At 45.0% G+C, this 20,695-nt stretch overlaps 1 protein-coding gene across 1 annotated transcript in view; it reads right to left on the bottom strand.

Moving 5' to 3' along the window:
• LOC127414634 (membrane-associated guanylate kinase, WW and PDZ domain-containing protein 3-like) overlaps window positions 1–20,695 on the bottom strand; it is a 171,909-nt gene that overhangs the window by 97,155 nt on the left and 54,059 nt on the right. Inside the window, exon 4 of the mRNA XM_051652813.1 lies at window positions 6,039–6,158. Within this exon, the coding sequence (XP_051508773.1) occupies window positions 6,039–6,158 (120 nt within the window). The remainder of the gene's footprint in view (window positions 1–6,038; window positions 6,159–20,695) is intronic.

The following is a 20,695-nucleotide window of genomic DNA, read 5'->3' as shown; positions in this document are numbered from 1 at the left end:
TTATGCTAAAAAACACTATTTACCCAGCTTGTATATCTAATACGCATGCACTTTCATGAGTTTGACAGATGATGTCTGAATCTAAAAGCTGATTGGCTCTTTTACCTGTAAGGCGGGACTTTCTACATCCGTTGACCTTTGGGCGTTCCAATAAGGGTGAATATAACTGTGGGGATCGGGGCGTGGCCATGTGTCTGTCTGCGGGAGAGGGAGAGCGGTAAGGCTTGTCACCTGGGTTGTAATTATCTCTAACACCTGTCTCTTGTTATAGTGATGGCAGAGGGAGACCTGAAAAGGCGCACCAGTGCAACAGTTTGGGAGAGAGAGAGTGACCCGAGAAGCGACAGAGAGATAAAAGGGAGCTGAGAGCCACAGAAGGAGAGAGGAGTGACAAGCACCGGTGTGTGTGTGCGTGTGCGCCTGACTTTTCACACACAATGCATTCACTTGAATTGTATGGACCTACAGAGCTGAGATATTCTTCTAAAAATCTTTGTTTGTGTTCAGCAGAAGAAAGAAAGTCATACACATCTGGGATGGCATGAGGGGGAGTAAATCATGAGAGAATTTTCAGAGAATTTGAGAATTTTTCTTTTAACAGACTAGCCATTAGAAACAACACAAGCAGGTTATCAAGGTCACTTTAGTAGCACATAATAATTGTAAGTTCCTGCTTTTCACTTAAATGAGGAGGCGGCGAGCCAGGTGAATTCTCCGTTCTCCATATTTATTCAGTTTCTTTTTACCCTTTTCAGTGCTGACAACAAAACTACACACACAGAATGGCACGTGTCAATCCTCTCCTTCTGTGGCTCTCAGCTCCCTTTTATCTCTCTGTTGCCTCTCACTGCAACACAGAACAACTGTTAGTAAAATTGGCCACAGGTGTAACTCCTTACCTATCTCGGTCTCGCTCTCCATTCACAAATTGGCGCTCGACCACACCCTCACCTCCATGATAATCTATTATAATGCCATTGTATATTTTGCCATTGTATATGGTTTTAAAGTGTAAAAATCCACGCCACTAAGGATGGAATACTATACAACATGAATGATACTATATCTGCAGACCTTCTTTCAACAGCTTTTAAAACCCTTTTCCTAATCCCCATCTGTTATTCATTGAGTAATTTGCCTTTGCGGTGGCAAGTAAATCATATGCCTGTGTCGGCAAGGTGAGAATTAGACGCTTATGGCATTCTGTAAATGCAGCTGCATTTTTTTATGCTAATTCATTTTATTAATTTAATCAGGCAAGATAGGTGATCCTGCCCCTTTGGGCCATAACTCAAATGCTAAAGGCATACGTGTCACAGAGATGACAATAATGATGCTGAGAAAGGAATAAGCTTCTGTTCCATGATGTTTAAAATAGTTTGTTATACTAAAATGCAATACATTTGCACTGATATTCCTATTTTAGAGGGTATATTACCTGTGTCATGGAAAATGATATTCAATATTTAGTATAAAAATGAAGTTTATTCTAAGTGTATCCACTGTGGCAGCATTGGAGTCATACCATCCCTCAGGACCTGAATTGGGACACCCACATATACATATACATTGTGAAGAAGGCTCAGCAGAGCTGTGTCAGCAGCTCCTGTGGCAGGTTGAAATTCCTCAGCTGGCAAAGGAAGTACAACCTGCCACAGGAGCTGCTGACACAGTTCTACTCGGCCATCATTGAGTCTGTCCTGTGTACATCTATAACTGTCTGGTTTGGTTCAGCCACCAAATCAGACAGAAGGAAACTACAATGGACAGTCAGGACTGCTGAGAGGATTATTGGTGACCCCTGCCCACCCTCCAAGACCTGTACATCTTCAGCGTGAGGAAACGTGCAGGTAGAATCACTCTGGACCCCACACACCCTGCCCACTCCATCTCTGAACTGTTGCCCTCTACCTGGCACTACAGAGCACTCAGTGCCAGGACATCCAGTCACAAGAACAGTTTTTACCCTCAGGCCATTTTCCACATGAACAATTAAACTGCCTCAGGACTCTCCCATAGTGCAATAATGTAAATACTTATCTCATGTACATTTGTAAATTCACATATTTAATTCAATAACTGTACATAACCCTACCTTGCACATACATTACCACTTGCACATGTGCATACACCATTCTATGTTATATGTCCTATTATTTGTATGTCTATTTATACTCTTACCTTGTTTTATATTCTGTGTCTCACTGTAATGTTCTGTGTGCACTTGTTTCTCCTATCACCAAAAAAAATTCCTTGTGTATGTGAGAACACTTGGCAATAAAGCTCATTCTGATTCTGATTCTGAATATAAGTCTAAGTAATCAGGTCATATGTTGACACTTGCTGAAAAGACCAGCTCAGGCCGGCATGAATATCCATGAGGGTCCAGGTTGTTTTTCACCAGAGCTGGTTTGGTGCTGGTCTAGTTAATGGACCAGCCTAGTCATGCTATTCACCAACAAAACTTAGCTGGTCTTTCAGATGAAGCTGGCTGAGAAAAGAAATATTGCTGGTTAGGCTAGTCAAAAAGCCTGGTTGGAGCACCAGCTTTGTGGGACTTTTTCAGCAGAGGAGGCACTACTGTAAAAATTGTGTAAGCGCTTTTGCAATTACTTGATTCTCCATCAGACAAATATGCCATCAAAATTTGGATGTAATCCAAAAAGGGACACTGACCAATTCAGCAAAAGTTGTGCATTGTTGAATTAATTGAACAAAGAGGGGAAAAGTGAGAGACACTTTCTTTTGTATTAAAATGTAAGCAGTTTGACAGAAAAGCATGAGCGGCACTAGGGGTGGGTTTCTAGGAATTAATCCCAGAATGTTTTCAAAAAAGCCCTGAATATTTTTCTCATCTTGTAGTGATGTCAAACGTACCAGTACTTCGGTACAAGTTCGATAATACAATACAAAAGTAATGATACCTGTCTTACGACAGTATCCTTTATACAAAATGCCAACTGAGGTATTTCATACCCAGATGCTATCTTACTCATGCGCATTTGCGCATGCGCAAGAAGAGCGCTCACAACTGATTGTTGCTGTGTGTGTGAAAGTTCAAAATGCCTGCAAACCTCTTTGTAGTGGACAGTCTTTAAGGAGGACACGGGAGGCAGGTTGCTCTACTCACAGGTAAGGTCTTTTGTTAATAACCACACTGATCTCAGCTTCACAATAATAACTTCTCGACTTCACAATAATAAACTTTCAACTTCACAATAATAAACTCTCGGCTTCACAATATGATCTCTGGGACCCAGGCTCTCTCTCTTGTCTATTGGCGGTGTGGCTCTTTTATGCCGCTCTCCCCGTGCTCACTGAAATTAGAGACAGGTGTTAGACATAATTTAGCTCAGGTGTAAGCGCCCTTACCACTTTCTCTCTCTCCGGAGAGATGCTTGACCACGCCCCCGCTGCCACATACCCCACCACCCGACTCAGGCCGGGGAGACATCCGGCCTGCCTACCACTCCCCCCCAATTCCTGGAAAGGAAGTCGGCGACAGCCATCTGCGCTCCCGGTCTGTGGACCACCTTGAACTTAAATGGTTGAAGAGCCAGATACCAACAGGTGATCCGCGCACTGGTATCTTTCATGCGGTGGAGCCACTGGAGTGGGGCGTGATCGGAACAGAGGGTGAAGGCCCGCCCCAACAGGTAGTATCGGAGAGTGAGGACCACCCACTTGATGGCGAGACACTCCTTTTCCACGGTGCTGTACTTAGTTTCCCTCAACGAGAGCTTACGGTAATGTACAGCACCGGGCGCTCCTCCCCCTCCACCACCTGCAAGAGTACAGCCCCCAGCCCCCTGTCTGAAGCATCTGTCTGTAAAACAAAAGGGAGAGAGAAGTCAGGTGAATGTAAAAGTGGCCCCCCGCAAAGTGCGGCTTTAACTTGCGTGAACGCCCTCTGACACTGCTCCATCCACTGGACCGGGTCTGGAGCTCCCTTTTTAGTGAGATCAGTCAGCGGGCTGGTGACGTCCGAATAATTAGGCATGAACCTTCTATAATAGCCAGCCAGCCCCAGGAACTGTCTCACCCCCTTTTTGGTCTTGGGCATCGGGCAGGTCGCAATCGCCGCTGTCTTGTCAATTTGGGGATGCACCTGCCCATGGCCCAAGTGGAACCCCAGATACCGTACCTCCACCTGCCCAATCGCGCACTTCTTTGGGTTTGCTGTGAATCTCGCTTTCAGGAGATTGAGGTGGTATATTTGGTGTGCGCCCCCTCTATCGGTTCGTTTAACCTCATAATCGAGATCTCCCACTCGTCGTGTGACCTCAAAGGGTCCTTGCCACTTGGGGAGTAATTTAGAGCTCGATGTGGGAAGCAATACAAGCACTTTATCTCCCGGTGCAAATTCCCTTAGCTGAGTTCCCCTGTCATACAGTCGGCGCTGTTGTTCTTGAGCTTGGAGCAAATTCTCCTGTGTTAGCTGCCCCAAAGTGTGGAGTTTTGCTCTAAGATCAAGAACGTATTGAATTTCAATGGGCTTCCCCGCACAACAGCGGAATAAGTCGGGCTGCCCACTGGCCAAGCGGCCAGCCCCAGATCTCAGCGGTGCGCTCAAACAGATCCAGGATCGTCCACCATCCCCATCTTCTGTAACCGAGGCGGGGGCAACGGCGTCTGGGTGTCTGGGGTCGTGGCTGGGGATGCCTCCTAGCTGAGGAGGCTCCGGATCGCCTGCCGGTCCTCTGCTTGAGCCCGTAGGAGCTCCAAAAACTGGTGATCTTGGTCTTGCCTGAGCTCAAGCAGGGTTTGCTGGTGGTTCTGATGTAGGCCAGCGAGGGCTTGGAGGATCTCAGCCAACTGGTTGGACTCTACGGGGCGACTTCCGTCCATCTTCAACCAAAAAAATTGCTTCCCGGGTTTCGGCACCAGTGTAGTGGACAGTCTTTATGGAGGACACGGGAGGCATGTTGCTCTACTCACAGGTAAGGTCTTTTTTTAATAACCACACTGATCTCAGCTTCACAATAATAACTTCTCGACTTCACAATAATAAACTCTCAACTTCACAATAATAAACTCTCGGCTTCACAATATGATCTCTGGGACCCAGGCTCTCTCTCTCATCTACTGGCGGTGTGGCTCTTTTATGCCACTCTCCCCGTGCTCACTGAAATTAGAGACAGGTGTTAGACATAATTTAGCTCAGGTGTAAGCACCCTTACCACTTTCTCTCTCTCCGGAGAGATGCTTGACCACGCCCCCACTGCCACACACTTTTTTTAAACAAACAATGCCACGAGCCTTGCAAACTTTGGCAAATCTCATAAGCACTCCTTTTAACACCTGATGAATCAATATAAAACTTTCACCTGTACCAAAGTCTTTCTAGCAAGTCAGTCCACTGACGGCCATCTTTGGAACACTCCAGGGAAGCTATTTCTAGCCATGAAAGTGCAGCTCCTATCTACTTAAATCTAGAAAGGCAGAAACCTCCAAAACAGTTGGTCAATATTACAAACAAAGAACATATTTCAAATCAGCAGTAAAAACTGACAACACTGGTATAATAACCATAATAAGCCTGCAAAAAGTTTGCAGAGAAAACAAGTCAAATACAAATTTGAACTGTGCCGAAGAGCAGGTTTATTGACACTTTTTGATAAATATATTGTAGATGATAGATGGTAAAGACATAAGGAAGGACGAACGCACACACAGAGTGCTCCCAGAACTGTGTGATGCGCTGTCACAGACATGAGACGATGTTATTTAGAGTGTTTTGTCTTTGTGATCTAAACTGCTTGTATTTTATAAATAAAAAAATCACAGTAGCTACACTTTCTCCAGAAGTGATGATTTTGTTCTTTTGAACACGCGGCTTTATTCGCACATTGTTTTTGCGATATGTTTTTTTGCATAAATTACATTTGCAACTTGGATGGAAAAGGGGATTTATTGATCTGTGTCTTGACACTTGCTGGTGTTTTCATGTTGTATAACGTGTTATATGTGTTGTATGACCAAGACAATCACAAAAATACCTGGATTTTTAAGGTATGGTGTCATGAATATGGGCTGACCTTTAAACTTGCCACTCTCCAGCAGTGCCCCGGACTCCTCAAGCGAGAAAAACTCCTCAACCGAGACAAAGTTATAGTCGACTCCTGAGATCTCTCCGTCTCGTGGCTGCCTAGTTGTACCTGTGGTTGACAGTGGACAGGCAGGGACACATTTAAAGCAGCAATTAAGCAATATCACACAAGCACAAGGGCTGTTGTACTGAATTTCAGCATGGCTGTGATTCGGCCACAGACACGCGGCAGGTAATCACAGCTGTGCTGATATTCAGTACAACAGCACAAATTTGTGTGTGATATTACTTTTAAACAACAGTTCTAACAAGTTTATTTCAAATAACGTACATTTTAGACATTTTTGCACCACTAATGAAAATAGCTCCAAACAAAACCAAAGCAGGATCAATCAGGGTCACAAGCTATCTGTTGTAAGTCCAAATAACATTCAGAATTATTGACAGATCACTGACCCACACAAAAGCCTTCAGATCAATGTGTGTGTGCGCAGTCCCAGATTAAGATGCCATATTATCCCCTCTCTGCCCTCCCTTGACTGACAAGTTAACAATGCTATGAACAGCCTAGACCAATTACAGCGATCCAGCCTCTAAAATCTGACAGTCCTCTCTCTGCAGGCTGTGGACAGCTCCACTGTAACACAACATCAATCTCCAATTCTTTCTCACTCTCCTACTCTGTGTGATACCACACTCAACCCAAACACACTCACACATCCTTCCTCCTTCCACTTTCTCTAATTAAGAGTCTGATAAGCAAAATCTTCCAATACATCATAACATGAACATTAGTCCCAGTGATTCCCCCTCTGAGGTCCTGCACTGTGAGTTTTACTGCATTGTGTGTGTGTGTGTGTATGTGTGTGTGTGTGTGTGTGTGTGTGTGTGTGTGCACTTGTGTGTGTTTGTGTGTGTGTGCATTGATATATTCACCCACAACTCACACAGCCAGGGGCCTACTGGAATGATTAGAGTGAATTACTTACCACCACAAGTCAATCACAGCTCGACAAGAGGACACTTAAAGCGAGAAGAGAAATGCATAGTCTGTCTAATTTAAGGTTGGTCTCAAGAGTGAGTGTGTGAGCAGATGTGTGTGTGTACAAAATGCACATGAAATGAGATAATTCTGTGAACAATATTGCTGTGAATACATAAATGCTGTACAATGGGAGAGGTTACTAGGTGTCATGCATTATTCATGTGCATATCATGTCAGGTAGGCATAATTGCATGTTCATTTAATAATCAGTTACATGGTACATTTGGATCCTCTCATTGGCTACATTGTTCAATGTCCTTAAAGGTGATGTGTGTAATGTTTCCGATATTAAAATACTTATACTATTATCCCAGCTTAATATACAGGGACAACTACAAGTAGTAAACTGCAAGCAAGAAAGAGAATCACAATTCAGTGTGCAAATAAATGCAAGAAAAAGAACAATCACAATTGAGTATGTAAATATTACAATATGATGGAAACAAAAAACAAGAACAAAAAAAAACAATGGTAATTCAAACTTTCAAACTGTTTGTAGTAAACAAACAATAGAACTGTTCTTTGAATCAGAAAGAAAAACTCAAATTATTTACAGTGAATCTATGTGAGGAAAACAGAAGACCACTACTTGCCAAAATATTGCTGATGGTATATAAATACTTATCTAAAAAGCTATAGAATTACTGTAACATGTAGCTTGCTTTCAGTGTATTATTGCTTTTAATTTATTATATTAAAATGTAATATACACTGGTGGCCAAAAGTTTGGAATAATGTACAGATTTTGATCTTATGGAAAGAAATTAGTACTTTTATTCACCAAAGTGTCATCTGATCACAATGTATAGTCAGGACATTAATAACGTGACAAATTACAATTACAATTTGAAAAAAATGTTAATCTTAATCTTAAACTACTTCAAAGAGTTAAAAAAATCCTATATGTGCAGCAATGACAGCTTTGCAGATCCTTGGCATTCTAGCTGTCAGTTTGTCCAGATACTCAGGTGACATTTTACCCCACGCTTCCTGTAGCACTTGCCATAGATGTGGCTGTCTTGTCGGGCACTTCTCACGTACCTTACAGTCTAGCTGATCCCACAAAACCTCAATGGGGTTAAGATCAATAACACTCTTTTCCAGTTATCTGTTGTCCAATGTCTGTGTTTCTTTGCCCACTCTAACCTTTTCTTTTTGATTTTCTGTTTCAAAAGTGGCTTTTTCTTTGCAATTCTTCCCATAAGGCCTGCACATCTGAGTCTTCTCTTTACTGTTGTACATGAAACTGGTGTTGAGCGGGTAGAATTCAATGAAGCTGTCAGCTGAGGACATGTGAGGCATCTATTTCTCAAACTAGAGACTCTGATGTACTTATCCTCTTGTTTATTTGTACATCTGGCCTTCCACATCTCTTTCTGTCCTTGTTAGAGCCAGTTGTCCTTTGTCTTTGAAGACTGTAGTGTACACCTTTGTATGAAATCTTCAGTTTTTTGGCAATTTCAAGCATGATTACTCAAGGCTAAGGTGTTGCAGTGATGGCTGCTGGAAATGGGGCATGTCTAGATTTGATGAAAAATTACTTTTTTCAAATAGTGATGGTGCTGTTTTTTACATCAGTAATGTCCTGACTATACTTTGTGATCAGTTCAATTTCACTTTGGTGAATTAAAGTACCAATTTCCTTCCGAAACAGCAAAATCTGTACATTATTCCAAACTTCTGGCCGCCAGTGTATTTGAAACGTTTATGGGACAAACAATATGCCCATGACCTTTTTTTTCTCTATTTATTTTTTATATAATGTATATGAATTCATCAGAGGAAGTATGTATTTAAAGGGATAGTTCACCCAAAAAAGAAAATTCTCTAATCATTTACTCACTCTTCTGAAGACATGGATTTAACTCTGGAATAATATGGATTACTTTTATGCTGCCTTTATATGCTTTTTTGAGCTTCAAAGTTTTGGACCCCATTCACTTGCATTGTATGGACCTACAGAGGTGAAATGTTATTCTAAAAATCTTTGTTTGTGTTCTGCAGAAGAAAGAAAGTCTTACACATCTGATGGCAGGAGGTTGACTAAATGATGAGAGCTCCCTTTAAGGTGCTGTATCTGGTCACCAATTTATTTATTTTTTATTTTATTTTTTTCACCATTTTTAATCCGCTTATAGCTTTTTTCGCAGTTCACTTAAACAAGACACTGCATTTTTTAAAATTACAAATATTGCATGTAGCCTTTCAATGAATATGTGGTCAAAACAAATGCATGTATAATTATAAAAATTTAAGATGAAGTATTGCATGTCACACACTGGGACACTCGACACTGCCCACAGGAAAGAAAAAAATCACAAATATATATATATATTTAATATCTCAATTGTTTCTCCTGTACATAAATGAGAACAATTAGAGCACAAATGGATACTGCAGCATATGTATCCTGCTTCTCATATTTTACTCCTGAGAAAACGTCATGGTTACTTGCGTAGCCTCCGTTCCCTGATGGAGGGAACGAGACGTTGTGTCGATATAGTGACACTAGGGGTCCCTATACAAAACGCCGCAACTGGCTGAACTGTGCTACGTGAACTGGCGGTGTGACGGGCAGACAACTGTGTGCCTCGTAGCCAGCACACCAGGCCGACACGTAACCTCCCCCAACATGGTTATGAGTGTCGAACGGCCCTTTGGGGACAAGTCGACTATCCAAAAGATAGAGACAGGCTAGCCCAGTCGTGGCCTCTTTTCCCCTTCTTTTTTTCACTCCCTAAAAAAAAGGGGGATTATCCGACTGGGCCGACCAGGTCTAGTCGGGGGTGTCCCTCCCAAGGGGAGGACACCGCGAAGACAACACCTCCCCAGAGAGAGGGGGGGATATTTAAGTGGAAAATACGTCACATGGTCTTGCCGATCATGTGGAGAAGTCTCATGGTAGATCCTACCCAACGGGGGAGGAGTTACTACAAACATGGAGACTGTGGCAGAGGGGGCTCTGCCCAAGGAAGACACAGTTTGCCAGCAGGGAAATGAATTAGCGGGAGATATACATCGCATGAGGTTACCTTACAGGGAACCGCCACATGCGGAGCACATACCCCAGAACAGGACTCTTAGTTAGCACGTGTACAGGGCCGGCAGCGAATCTCTCCGAATACTCGACTGCCACAGGGCTCGGAGGAAGTCAACCAGGGAACGTAGTTTGTGAACACTACTGGGAATTAATGGCGCACGTCTTCAGATCAGAGGAGGAGAAAGGCGCTATGTGCAAGCGATACACCCTGCCGGCTATCCCGGGCTTATCCACTTGTATTGCGTGCCAGTATCCGGGACGAAACCGGTTCCACCCAGAGGTTGTAGGACCTTGCAAGGTGTTCGGTGTTGTCCAGCCCGCTGCTCTGCAAATGTCTGTTAGGGAAGCACCCCTGGCAGGGCCCAGGAGGCCGCTACACCCCTGGTAGAATGGGCTCGTAGCCCTACCGGGGGCGCCACGTCCTGGGCGTGATATGCCGCAGCTATGGCATAAATGAGCCAGTGGGCGATCCTCTGCTTGGAGACAGTGCTTCCTTTCCGCTGTGCACCAAAGCAGACAAAGAGCTGCTCAGAGATCCTAAAGCTCTGCGTGCGATCAAAATAGATGCGTAAAGCGCGCACTGGACACAGCAACGACAGGGCTGGGTCTGCATCCTCCTGGGGCAGCACTTGCAAGTTCACCACCTGATCCCTAAAAGGAGTCGTGGGAACCTTGGGCACATAGCCCGGTCGGGGTCTCAAGATCACATGAGAGTAGCCCGGACCGAACTCCAGGCACTTTTCGCTGACAGAGAATGCTTGCAGGTCTCCTACCGTCTTGATGGAAGTGAGCGCAGTCAGGAGAGCAGTCTTCAAGGAGAGTGCCTTAAGCTCAGCTGACTGCAAAGGCTCAAAGGGGGCTCTCTGTAGAACCTGAAGAAATACAGAGAGGTCCCATGAGGAAACGAGGCGCGGTCTGGAGGGGTTTAGCCTCCTGGCGCCTCTCAGGAACTTGATGATCAGGTCATGCTTCCCTAAGGACTTACCATCCACTGTGTCATGGTGTGCTGCTATAGCAGCAATGTACACCTCCAAGGTGGAAGGGGACAGCCGCCCTTCCAACCTCTCCTGCAGGAAGGAAAGCACTGATCCGGTTGCGCATCTCTGGGGGTCTTCCCGTCAGGAAGAACACCACTTATTGAACAGATGCCACTTAAAGGCATACAGGCGCCTCGTAGAGGGGGTCCTAGTCTGAGTGATCATGTCTACCACCCGTCCAGGGGCCAGATATGGAGATTCCAGAGATCTGGTCGCGGGTTCCAGATGGTGCCCTGTCCTTGAGAAAGTAGGTCCTTCCTCAGGGGAATTCCTCAGGGGGGGGCTGTCGCGAGGAGCATGAGGTCCGAGAACCACATCTGGGTGGGCCAGTAGGGTGCTACCAGGATGACCTGCTCCTCGTCCTCCCTGACCTTGCACAGAGTCTGTGCAAGTAGGCTCACTGAGGGAAACATATATTTGCGCAGGCCAGGGGGCCAGCTGTGTGCCAGCGTGTCTATGTCGAGAGGTGCCTCGGTCAGGGCGTACCAGAGCGGGCAGTGGGAGGATTCTTGGGAGGTGAACAGGTCTACCTGTGCCTGTCCGAATTGACTCCAGATCAACTGGACCACTCTCAGAGTCTCCACTCTCCTCTGAGGGTAACCTGCCATGACAGTGCGTCCGCTGCAGTGTTGAGGTTGCCCCGGATGTGAATGGCTCGCAGTGACTTGAGGTGCTGCTGACTCCAGAGAAGGAGACAGTGGGCAAATACAATGAGAGTGCAGACCACGTTGGCGGTTGACATATGCTACCATTGCCATGTTGTCTGTCCGAACTAAAACGTGCTTGCCCTTGATCAACGGCAGGAACCTCCGCAGGGTGAGCAGAATTGCCAGCAACTCGAGGCATTTGATGTGCCAACACAGCCACGGGCCCGTCCATAAGCCAGCGGCATGCCCATTGCAAACAGCGCCACAACCCATTTTGGAGGCATCTGTCCTGACCACGACGCACCTGGAGACCTGCTCTAGGGGAACACCTGCCCGTAGAAATGTGAGGTCGGTCCAAGGGATGAAGAGGTGGTGACAGACTGGCGTGATGACCACACGATGTGTCCCGCGGTGCCATACCCATCTCAGGACTCGAGTCTGAAGTCAGTGCTGAAGCGGTCTCATATGCATCAACCCAAGCGGGGTGGCCACCGCTGAGGATGTCATATGCCAGAGGAGCCTCTGAAAGAGTTTCAGTGGAACCGCTGTTTTCGGTTTGAACGCCTTCAAACAGGTCAGCACCGACTGTGCGTCTTCGTTCGTGAGGCGTGCCGTCAACAAGACTGAGTCCAACTCCAAACCGAGAAAAGAGATGCTCTGAACCGGGAGGAGCTTGCTCTTTTCCCAGTTGACCCGAAGCCCTAGTCGGCTGAGGTGCGAGAGCACCAAGTCCCTGTGTGCACACCACACATCCCGAGAGTGAGCTAGGATTAGCCAACCATCGGGATAGTTGAGGATGCAAATGCCCACTTCCCTTAGCGGGGCAAGGGCTGCCTCTGCGACCTTCGTGAAGACGCGAGGGAACAAGGACAGTCCGGAAGGGAGGACCTTGTACTGATACGCCCGACCCTTGAATGCAAACTGCAGGAAGGGTGTGTGTCGAGGTAGAATCGAGACGTGTAGGTACGTGTCCTTCAGGTCTACCGCTGTGAACCAATCTTGATGCTGGACGCTCGCTAGAGTGTGTCTGCGTCAGCATCTAGGATGGGAGTCTGTGTAAAGCCCGGTTCAGTAATCGCAGGTCCAAGATTGGCCGCAACCCACCACCTTTGTCCGGTACAATGAAGTAGGAGCTGTAAAACCCCTTCTTCATCTCGGCCGGAGGGACAATCTCGTCAGACATATCGGCGGGTGGGGCCTCGTTGCGGGGTGGAGCCTGAGGTGCCACACTGTGTCGTGGCCGTGCTGAGTTCAGGGACATCGAAGTACTTACCTGGCTCCTTGTGACCACCCCAGAACAGCCTGGGACGGGGGAGGAAGAGGCCTGTCCTCGTGACCCGTGGAGACTATCACATCGGGGGTGGATTTGTGCCACAGCTGGGCGCTCAGGGGCGGGGAGACCACCGCTGAAGCACCAAACCTGCCAAATAGAGTGGTGGACGGTGGTCGTGATGACGGCTGTGCACACCGGATACGTGACCCAAGGAACAAGGAAACTGCTCTTGCTGAACTCTTGGGTACTGCAGCCACTTGTGCATGCAGCGCAATTAAATGCAAAGGTAACAAAAGATTCTCCTCCTGGCCCTCGACCGGGGGATGGAGTGGTCTGCTTACCAGCTCCAGAGCAGCGGGTTTCGTCGTCCCTGGGTCACCCGTCTCAGGGGCACTTCGAAGCTTTTTGCGGGTTCTTGGCGGCCGTGAGACGGGTGGCGTCTGCTTCCTGTGGTGGGCTCCACGCCGGGGCCAGGTGTGGCGGAGCTGGTGCAGTCACCTTAGGGGGACGCCCTTGGCGACGAGCAGATGGGGTGCGGGATCTTGAGCCGCGCCGGGGCAGGATGTGCCGGATAACCTCCGTCTGCTGCTTCACCGCTGAGAACTGCTGGGCAAAGTCCTTGGTGTCGCCGGACTGGCCAATTTGGAAAATGGGGGCAGCAAGAAACTGTGCCTTGCCTCTCCCATCTCGACCAGGTTGAGCCAAAGGTGGTGCTCCTGGACCACCAAGGTGGACATCGCCCGCCCGAGAGACCGTGCCGTGACCTTCGTCGCCCAGAGAGCGAGGTTGGTCACTGAGCGCAGCTTCTGCATCAATCCCGGGATGGAACTACCCTTGTGCAGTTCCTTTAGCGCCTTGGCGGACTTGCAGGAGAGCCATGGCGTGCAGGGTGGTGGTGGCTTGTCCAGCGGCACCGTAGGCCTTGGCCGTCAGAGACGACGTAAACCTAAAGGCCTTGGACAGGAGCTTTGGGCGCCTGCGCCAGGTGGCAGCGCTCTGCGGGCATAGGCGCACCGCGAGCGCCTTTATCCACTGGGGGGATGCCGAATAGCCCTTGGCCGCCCCACCATCGAGGGTAGTGAGGGCGGGGAAGCTGAAAGATCGGGACTGGGCAGTAAAAAGCGCCTCCCACGACCTTGTCAGCTCTTCATGCACTTCCGGGAAGAAAGGAACGGGGTCAGAGCGTGGCTTTGAATGGCGCCACGAGCCCAGGAAACAATCATCGAACCGCGAGGGTTCAGTTGAGACCAGAGAGTTCCACTCTAGCCCAACGCTCGTGGCTGCCCGGGAAAGCATGTCGTCATCTACGCATCAGCCTGTGACTGGGCGACTGCACCCGAAGGGAGGAGCCCAGCTGAGGCTTCCACGTCCGACTGGACGAGCCCGCTCTCCGAAGCTGCGCTCGAGAGCTCATCACTTTCGCAGGCTCCGAATAAGAGGTCGAACTCGCCGTGAGACGAGCCGGCAGACTCATCCGGAAGACCGATCGGGGCAGACGAGCGTGCTGGGGAATGGGAGGTCCACGGGGGGATACCCGGCAGAGGCGGTCCCATTGGGGTCCCCAAATCGCCCCCAGTGCTAGCCGCGCTGGCCTCATACCCGTGTGTAGAAGAACCGAGGCGGGGAGCCTCTGTGGTGGCTAGCTTTCTTACAAAGGAAAGCCGCAACCGCATCGTTGCCATGGACATGTTCTCGCAATGAGTACATGACCCATCCACCAATGCTGTCTCCGCGTGAGCAGTGCCCAGACACGAAAGACAGTGATCGTGACCTTCAGAAGGCGAGAGATAACGAGCGCAACCAGGAATAACACACAAAGGAAAGGCATCTTTAAAAAGATGCGTCTTTAAAAAGACGTTCCGCGTGTGCCGCTCTTTTAGAGAAATATACTCTTTTTACTTCTGCCGAAGCGCCCAGGGGCATTCTCTGCAGTGCACCAGTGCAGAGGAGGGAGAAGCTGCTGAAATGCGCCGTCAGATCCAGCAGAGGTGAATGAACAGTCGTGGGAATTCAGCTCAGTGAGCATGACCGTTCGGCTCCGAAGAGAAAATCTGAATGAGTGGTTGCATACCAGCTTCTTTATACCCGTATGTCCGGGGGAGTGGCATGCAAATACCACTCACCAATTTTCATTGGCCTTTTATCAATGACCATAGGTGTCTCGGGCTCCCAAGAGTGACCCCTAGTGTCACTACATCAACACAACGTCGAGTGAGTGACAGATGGGGAACCCTGTTTCCTATAGAGAATTAGAAAATATCTCAAACTGTGCACAATACCAAAAATCAACATGAATGCAAACATTCCTCATCAGATTTCTCCAAGACTAAATTATCAGAGCTGTTATCCTATCTGCATTAATTTTATAGCTCTTTACTCTTACAATACATCAACAATTGACTAATTTGCTTCCAATTTTTTCTTTTAGGAGAAAGATCTGAGACAAAGTTGACTTTTTAAAAACATAACTGAAAACTCCATTATGTCTCCTGAGCTATGCAGAGCAACCTATAAGCAATAAGAATTCATCTGGGTGCTTGACATGTCATATCAAGTACCCAAATACACTAAAAACTCAAATTTAAAAAAATACATTATAAAGCTCAAAAGAATATCAGTAATAACTCCTAACAGACACTAGACTAGCTCTGTGTGAATAATTAGGCTCTGATCTCAGAGGTGCAGCTAAGTGATTGGCCCACACATCTGAGACATCAAGAATACATTATGAGACTCTCCAGCCATGAATTAATGATGAGCTCATTAATTGATTGCCAGGTTTTTTGACCTCTTGCATCAATGGTGACCCTCTAGAAATAATCTCATGGTGACCTCAGCAAACTCAAGGTCCTTCCAGGACAAATTGAGAGACATACTGCTAGAAGAGACAAGAGCAATAGTGGTAACCACACATCAGCTAACACTCAAACAAACACACACACATACACACATTCCTTTCAAAATCAGTTCAGGAGTATTCAGCAAGGCGTACTGATACAGCTTAGTAACCACACATTATGTTCAAGGCACACACAACCAAACTAATGAAAGCTCGAGGCAAACACATGATGCCAAAGGGAAAATGATGTAACTTGAATCAATCTTTCATGCGTGTAGTTTAAGTAGAATGGACATATAAAAGAGTTTTCTCTTTCTCTGCTAAAATCATTTTTACTTTTTCAGTTACTGAATTAAATGTAATCAAATGAGCTGTCTTTGAAAGTTTGTCGTACATCATATAACAGAGAACAGCAGAGTAATCTGTGCCTTACCCATTATAAAGGCCATTTAATTTTATTTAATTTTATTGCATGAATAATTGATAAACAGCCTACCGTTTCTTAATTTCTTTAAGCGATTTAATCCTTTACGTCCTGCTCTCCTCTTTAGCAGTGGACCATGTGAACAACTCTCTCTCACATGTGGTTGCCCCAGCCAACAACCATTCATTGACTTTGGTTTAATGGTACAGCAACAATATGTATTTGATTTATTCTAATGTGCACTTATTTTGGAATGACTTTAAATATTCTGAATCTGAGTGTGAATATCTTTATAATAATATATCCTGAGAAACAGGGAAATCTGGGGTGGGGGTGAATGAGAAAGAATTTACTGCACTAAATAATGAATATTAAAACATGCTCGTCTGCATACTGTTGACCACTTTTTAAACTTTAAATAAGGCATGATGGGATAAACAGCATTATGCAATCCAATCAAATGTAGAGAAGCTAGAAAATACAATCAGAAAGTGAAATAAATTGAAATTTAATATAAATATGAAATTAAAATGTTTCATTAGCATTTAAGTATATCGGTATGGAATTATTATTCCAAATGCATTATTGTAACATACTCTGCACACTATCCTCCTGCCTACAGCTATATGAGGCATTATGTAATAATTAACTGATACAGTCATACACTCTCTAATATAGTCTGCTTTATATTGCTGCCATGTGAGTGGACACATACACATGCTCTGTTCCAAAACCAAATGCCTTGCTGCCTACTGCCTAGATAGGCAGCTGACTTCAAAGGCAACATACTAACTGAAATGAAACCTGGTAAGTTACTGATTTGGAACACTCTACTTAGGTAATAATTTTGTGTGTCATACAGATAAGCTAAACACTGGAGACGCAACGCATAATTGGATTCAATAGAGTTTGCTGTTAGCATGTTGCTAAGCTAACAGCATGATACTCTAATTAGCATTACAAAGCATATCACACAGAAATATTGGATTAAAGAGTCAATTTTTAATTACATTTAACTATATTTATCAATAATCTCAGTAATGAATCGAATTATATATATATTTCTCATTATAATACATAATTTGTAATTAAAATTTGCCATCTTGGAGGGATTGCTTTTCCCCCAAAAGATACATGCAATATGCCTCCTTCCTTCTGGAACAACCTACACATCAGCAGTGAACCAATGATGCCTTAAAATTCTGCCAACGTCGGAAACTTGCTATGTTTTGGAGCAGAGCCCATTCACACAACACAGTGGCTAAAAGATGAAGCAAACAAAATAAGCTGTATGCAGGGTTGGGAGGGTTACTTTTGAAATGTATTCCACTACAGATTACAGAATACCTGCTGTAAAATGTAATTTGTAACGTATTCCGTTAGATTACTCAAGGTCAGTAACGTATTCTAAATACTTTGGATTACTTCTTCAGCACTGGTAGATTTTTTCACTTGTTTTGACTATAAAAACTCTGCCAGTACAGTAAGACAAAATACACATGTTAAAAATACATTCTCTGAAAAACCTAAATATCTTATGCAGTGATGTTTCTAAAACAAGATAAATCAAATTGATCTTGTTTTAAGGATTTTTAGATATTTTTACAGGAAAACAATACAAAAATTATTATCAAGAATATGATTTTTGCCCTTTCCTTACTAGAAAAAAGAAATTATGATCTAACATGAATTTTCTTGATAAAAAAAAATATGATTGTGCCTGATAATATATGCATGTAAAATGGCTAGAAATAGCATTTTAACTTAGCGTAAAAACTGACAATTTACACAAGGTTTATTTCTATTTCTTCTGCTCCAAACTTACTTCAAACTTACTTCTCTGTCTGCTCGTATGAATGTAACACATAATAAGAAAGTGTTTCACCGCTGTTCAAACACTCTTTGGATCGCATTATTTATATGTATAAATGTTTTCCATCTGAAAGGACTAAATATTAAATGAAACAAATGACAATATAATTCAAAGTAATCTCTTCAGTAATCAAAATACTTTTTGAATGTAACTGTATTCTAAACACCAATGATTTAAATTGTAACTGCAGTGGAATACAGTTACTTATATTTTGTATTTTAAATATGTAATCCTGTTACATGTATTCCGTTACTCCCCAACCCTGTTTGTATGTGATAAATTCACCATAGTACATCCATTTTTTACAGTAATAAGCGAGTGAAGAATGACATAAGGATTGAACATTTCTCAGTTTGTTCAGCAGAGTCAAGGTCAGGCTTTGACTGTGGCTATTTGCATATTTATTTATTTATTGCCCTTAGATCAAAGCATGATTTCTTATGTATTCATGTCACCCCAGTTACTGTCAATGTTACTGCTACATATATTGGACAGGTGAAGTATGACTTCCAAGCTGGAGGCATCCAGAGTGTTTAATCTGCTGTTTTCCATCTCTGTCAGATGAAACTAGAGCTAGCAACCGGAGGCCACGACAGGCTTTTCTGTCTACTCTGCTTAGCCAAACTAAAGCCCCTTCCGGGTCACAGTGGGATATTTATACAGCTATGCTAAATTAACAGCACACTGCACAATAATTTTAACTAGGAAAGCTTGTCAAACTTTAAAGTTTAACAAAGCTTAGAAAGCCTTGAAGTTTGATGGTTATTCAGCTTGGATCAGCATGAAAATTCAAATTAAAACTGTACAACATCTTTATCCAAAATAATTACCATAAATCAGTAGCTGAGAGCATTGAAGTTGTTAAGGGAAGACAACATTTGAGAGATGTAGGTATGCTGTGGGAGCCTTCATCAATGATTGAAGCCAACAAAGAGGAAAAATATCCAGAAAAGTGTGTTTTGTGTTCACCGTCCTGTGTAAGCATTTGAATAATGAATGTTTGAGAGTGTGCATGTGAAAGCACCACGTGTGAATCTTGAAGTGTGTTGCTTGTGTGTTGCTGTATCCCAAATTATGCGTGTGTGTTTGGCACAGCAAAATAAAAGTTCAAAGGCATTCTTGCGGTCTGTGTGTGTGTGTGTGTGTGTGTGTTTTGGGTCTCTTAGCAAACAGACTGGCACATGGTGGGCACCATCAAACTCGGCATGACATACTTCACTATAAATCAGAGATTACCCCACTCAAGTCTACATAACCCTTCAAACACACTCACAACATGTACACAAACACATGCACAGAGCCAGACATGCACCTATACAGTATGTCCTCTGGGTGAACTACGAGGGTGGCAACAGAAAACAAACAAACAAATACAGTGATTGGAAGTGTTACACACACTGCATGAAGAATAACTAGAAGGAGAGGGGACGATGAAAGAAAAAAAACAGAAAGAGAGTGTCAGAGAGTCAGCATCACTTGGAAAGTTTCAGTCATCCTATGGCTGGGTATCACCAATATATACAGACACTATCAAGGTGATTCTCCCGAAACCTGTCAATAAAATGTCCTGGTTATATTTAACCCTATATTTAACCGCAAAATGATGTGTATCACAATATGAAACACATATGCACCGATGAGCCAAAACATTATGACCACTCACAGGTAAAACGAATAACATTGATCATCTCCTAACAAGGCCACATGTCATGGGTAGATTAGATGGTAAGCGAACAATCAGTTCTTGTAGTCAACGTGTTGAATGCAGGAGAAATGGGCAGGAGCAAAGACATGAGTGACTTTAACAAGGGCAAAATTGTTATGGCCAGATGACTGGGTCAGATCATCTCTCAAACGGCAAGGCTTCTGGGGTGCTCCCGGTCAGCAGTGGTGAGTACCTACCGATAGTGGTCCGAGGAGGGACAAACCACAAACCGGCGGCAGGGTGTTGGGCACCCAAGGGTCATTGAAGCACGAGAGCATCGAAGACTATCCTTTCTGGTCTGAACCAACAGAAGTTCTACTGTGGCACAAGTCACAGAAAATGTTAATGATGTTTATGGGAGTAATGTGTCACAATACTCAGTGCATTGCACTCTACTGCATAGCCGCAGACCAGTCAGAGTGCCCATGATGACCCCTGTCCACCATCGAAAGCGCCTACAATGGGTATACGAGCATCAGAACTGGACCTTGGAGCAATGGAAGAAGGTTGCCTGGTCCGATGAGTCCCGTTTTCTTTTTTTGGTCCCGCTCAACATCACGTTGACAGCTGTGTAGGTATTTGCCGTTTACCAGGGGACGTGATGGCACCAGGATGCACTGTGGGAAGACGACAAGCCGGTGGAGGGAGTGTGATGCTTTGGAAACCCTGAGTCTGGCCACTCATGTGGACATCAATCCGACTGAGCATCAGTGGGATGTGCTGCACCAACAAGTCCGATCTACAACGGCTCCACCTCGCAACT

The sequence above is a fragment of the Myxocyprinus asiaticus genome, chromosome 24 (assembly GCF_019703515.2).
Source record: "Myxocyprinus asiaticus isolate MX2 ecotype Aquarium Trade chromosome 24, UBuf_Myxa_2, whole genome shotgun sequence".
Classification (NCBI taxonomy): Eukaryota; Metazoa; Chordata; class Actinopteri; order Cypriniformes; family Catostomidae; genus Myxocyprinus; species Myxocyprinus asiaticus.
Note: the sequence above shows the minus strand (reverse complement) of the source record. Positions and strands in the feature narration are given on the sequence as shown.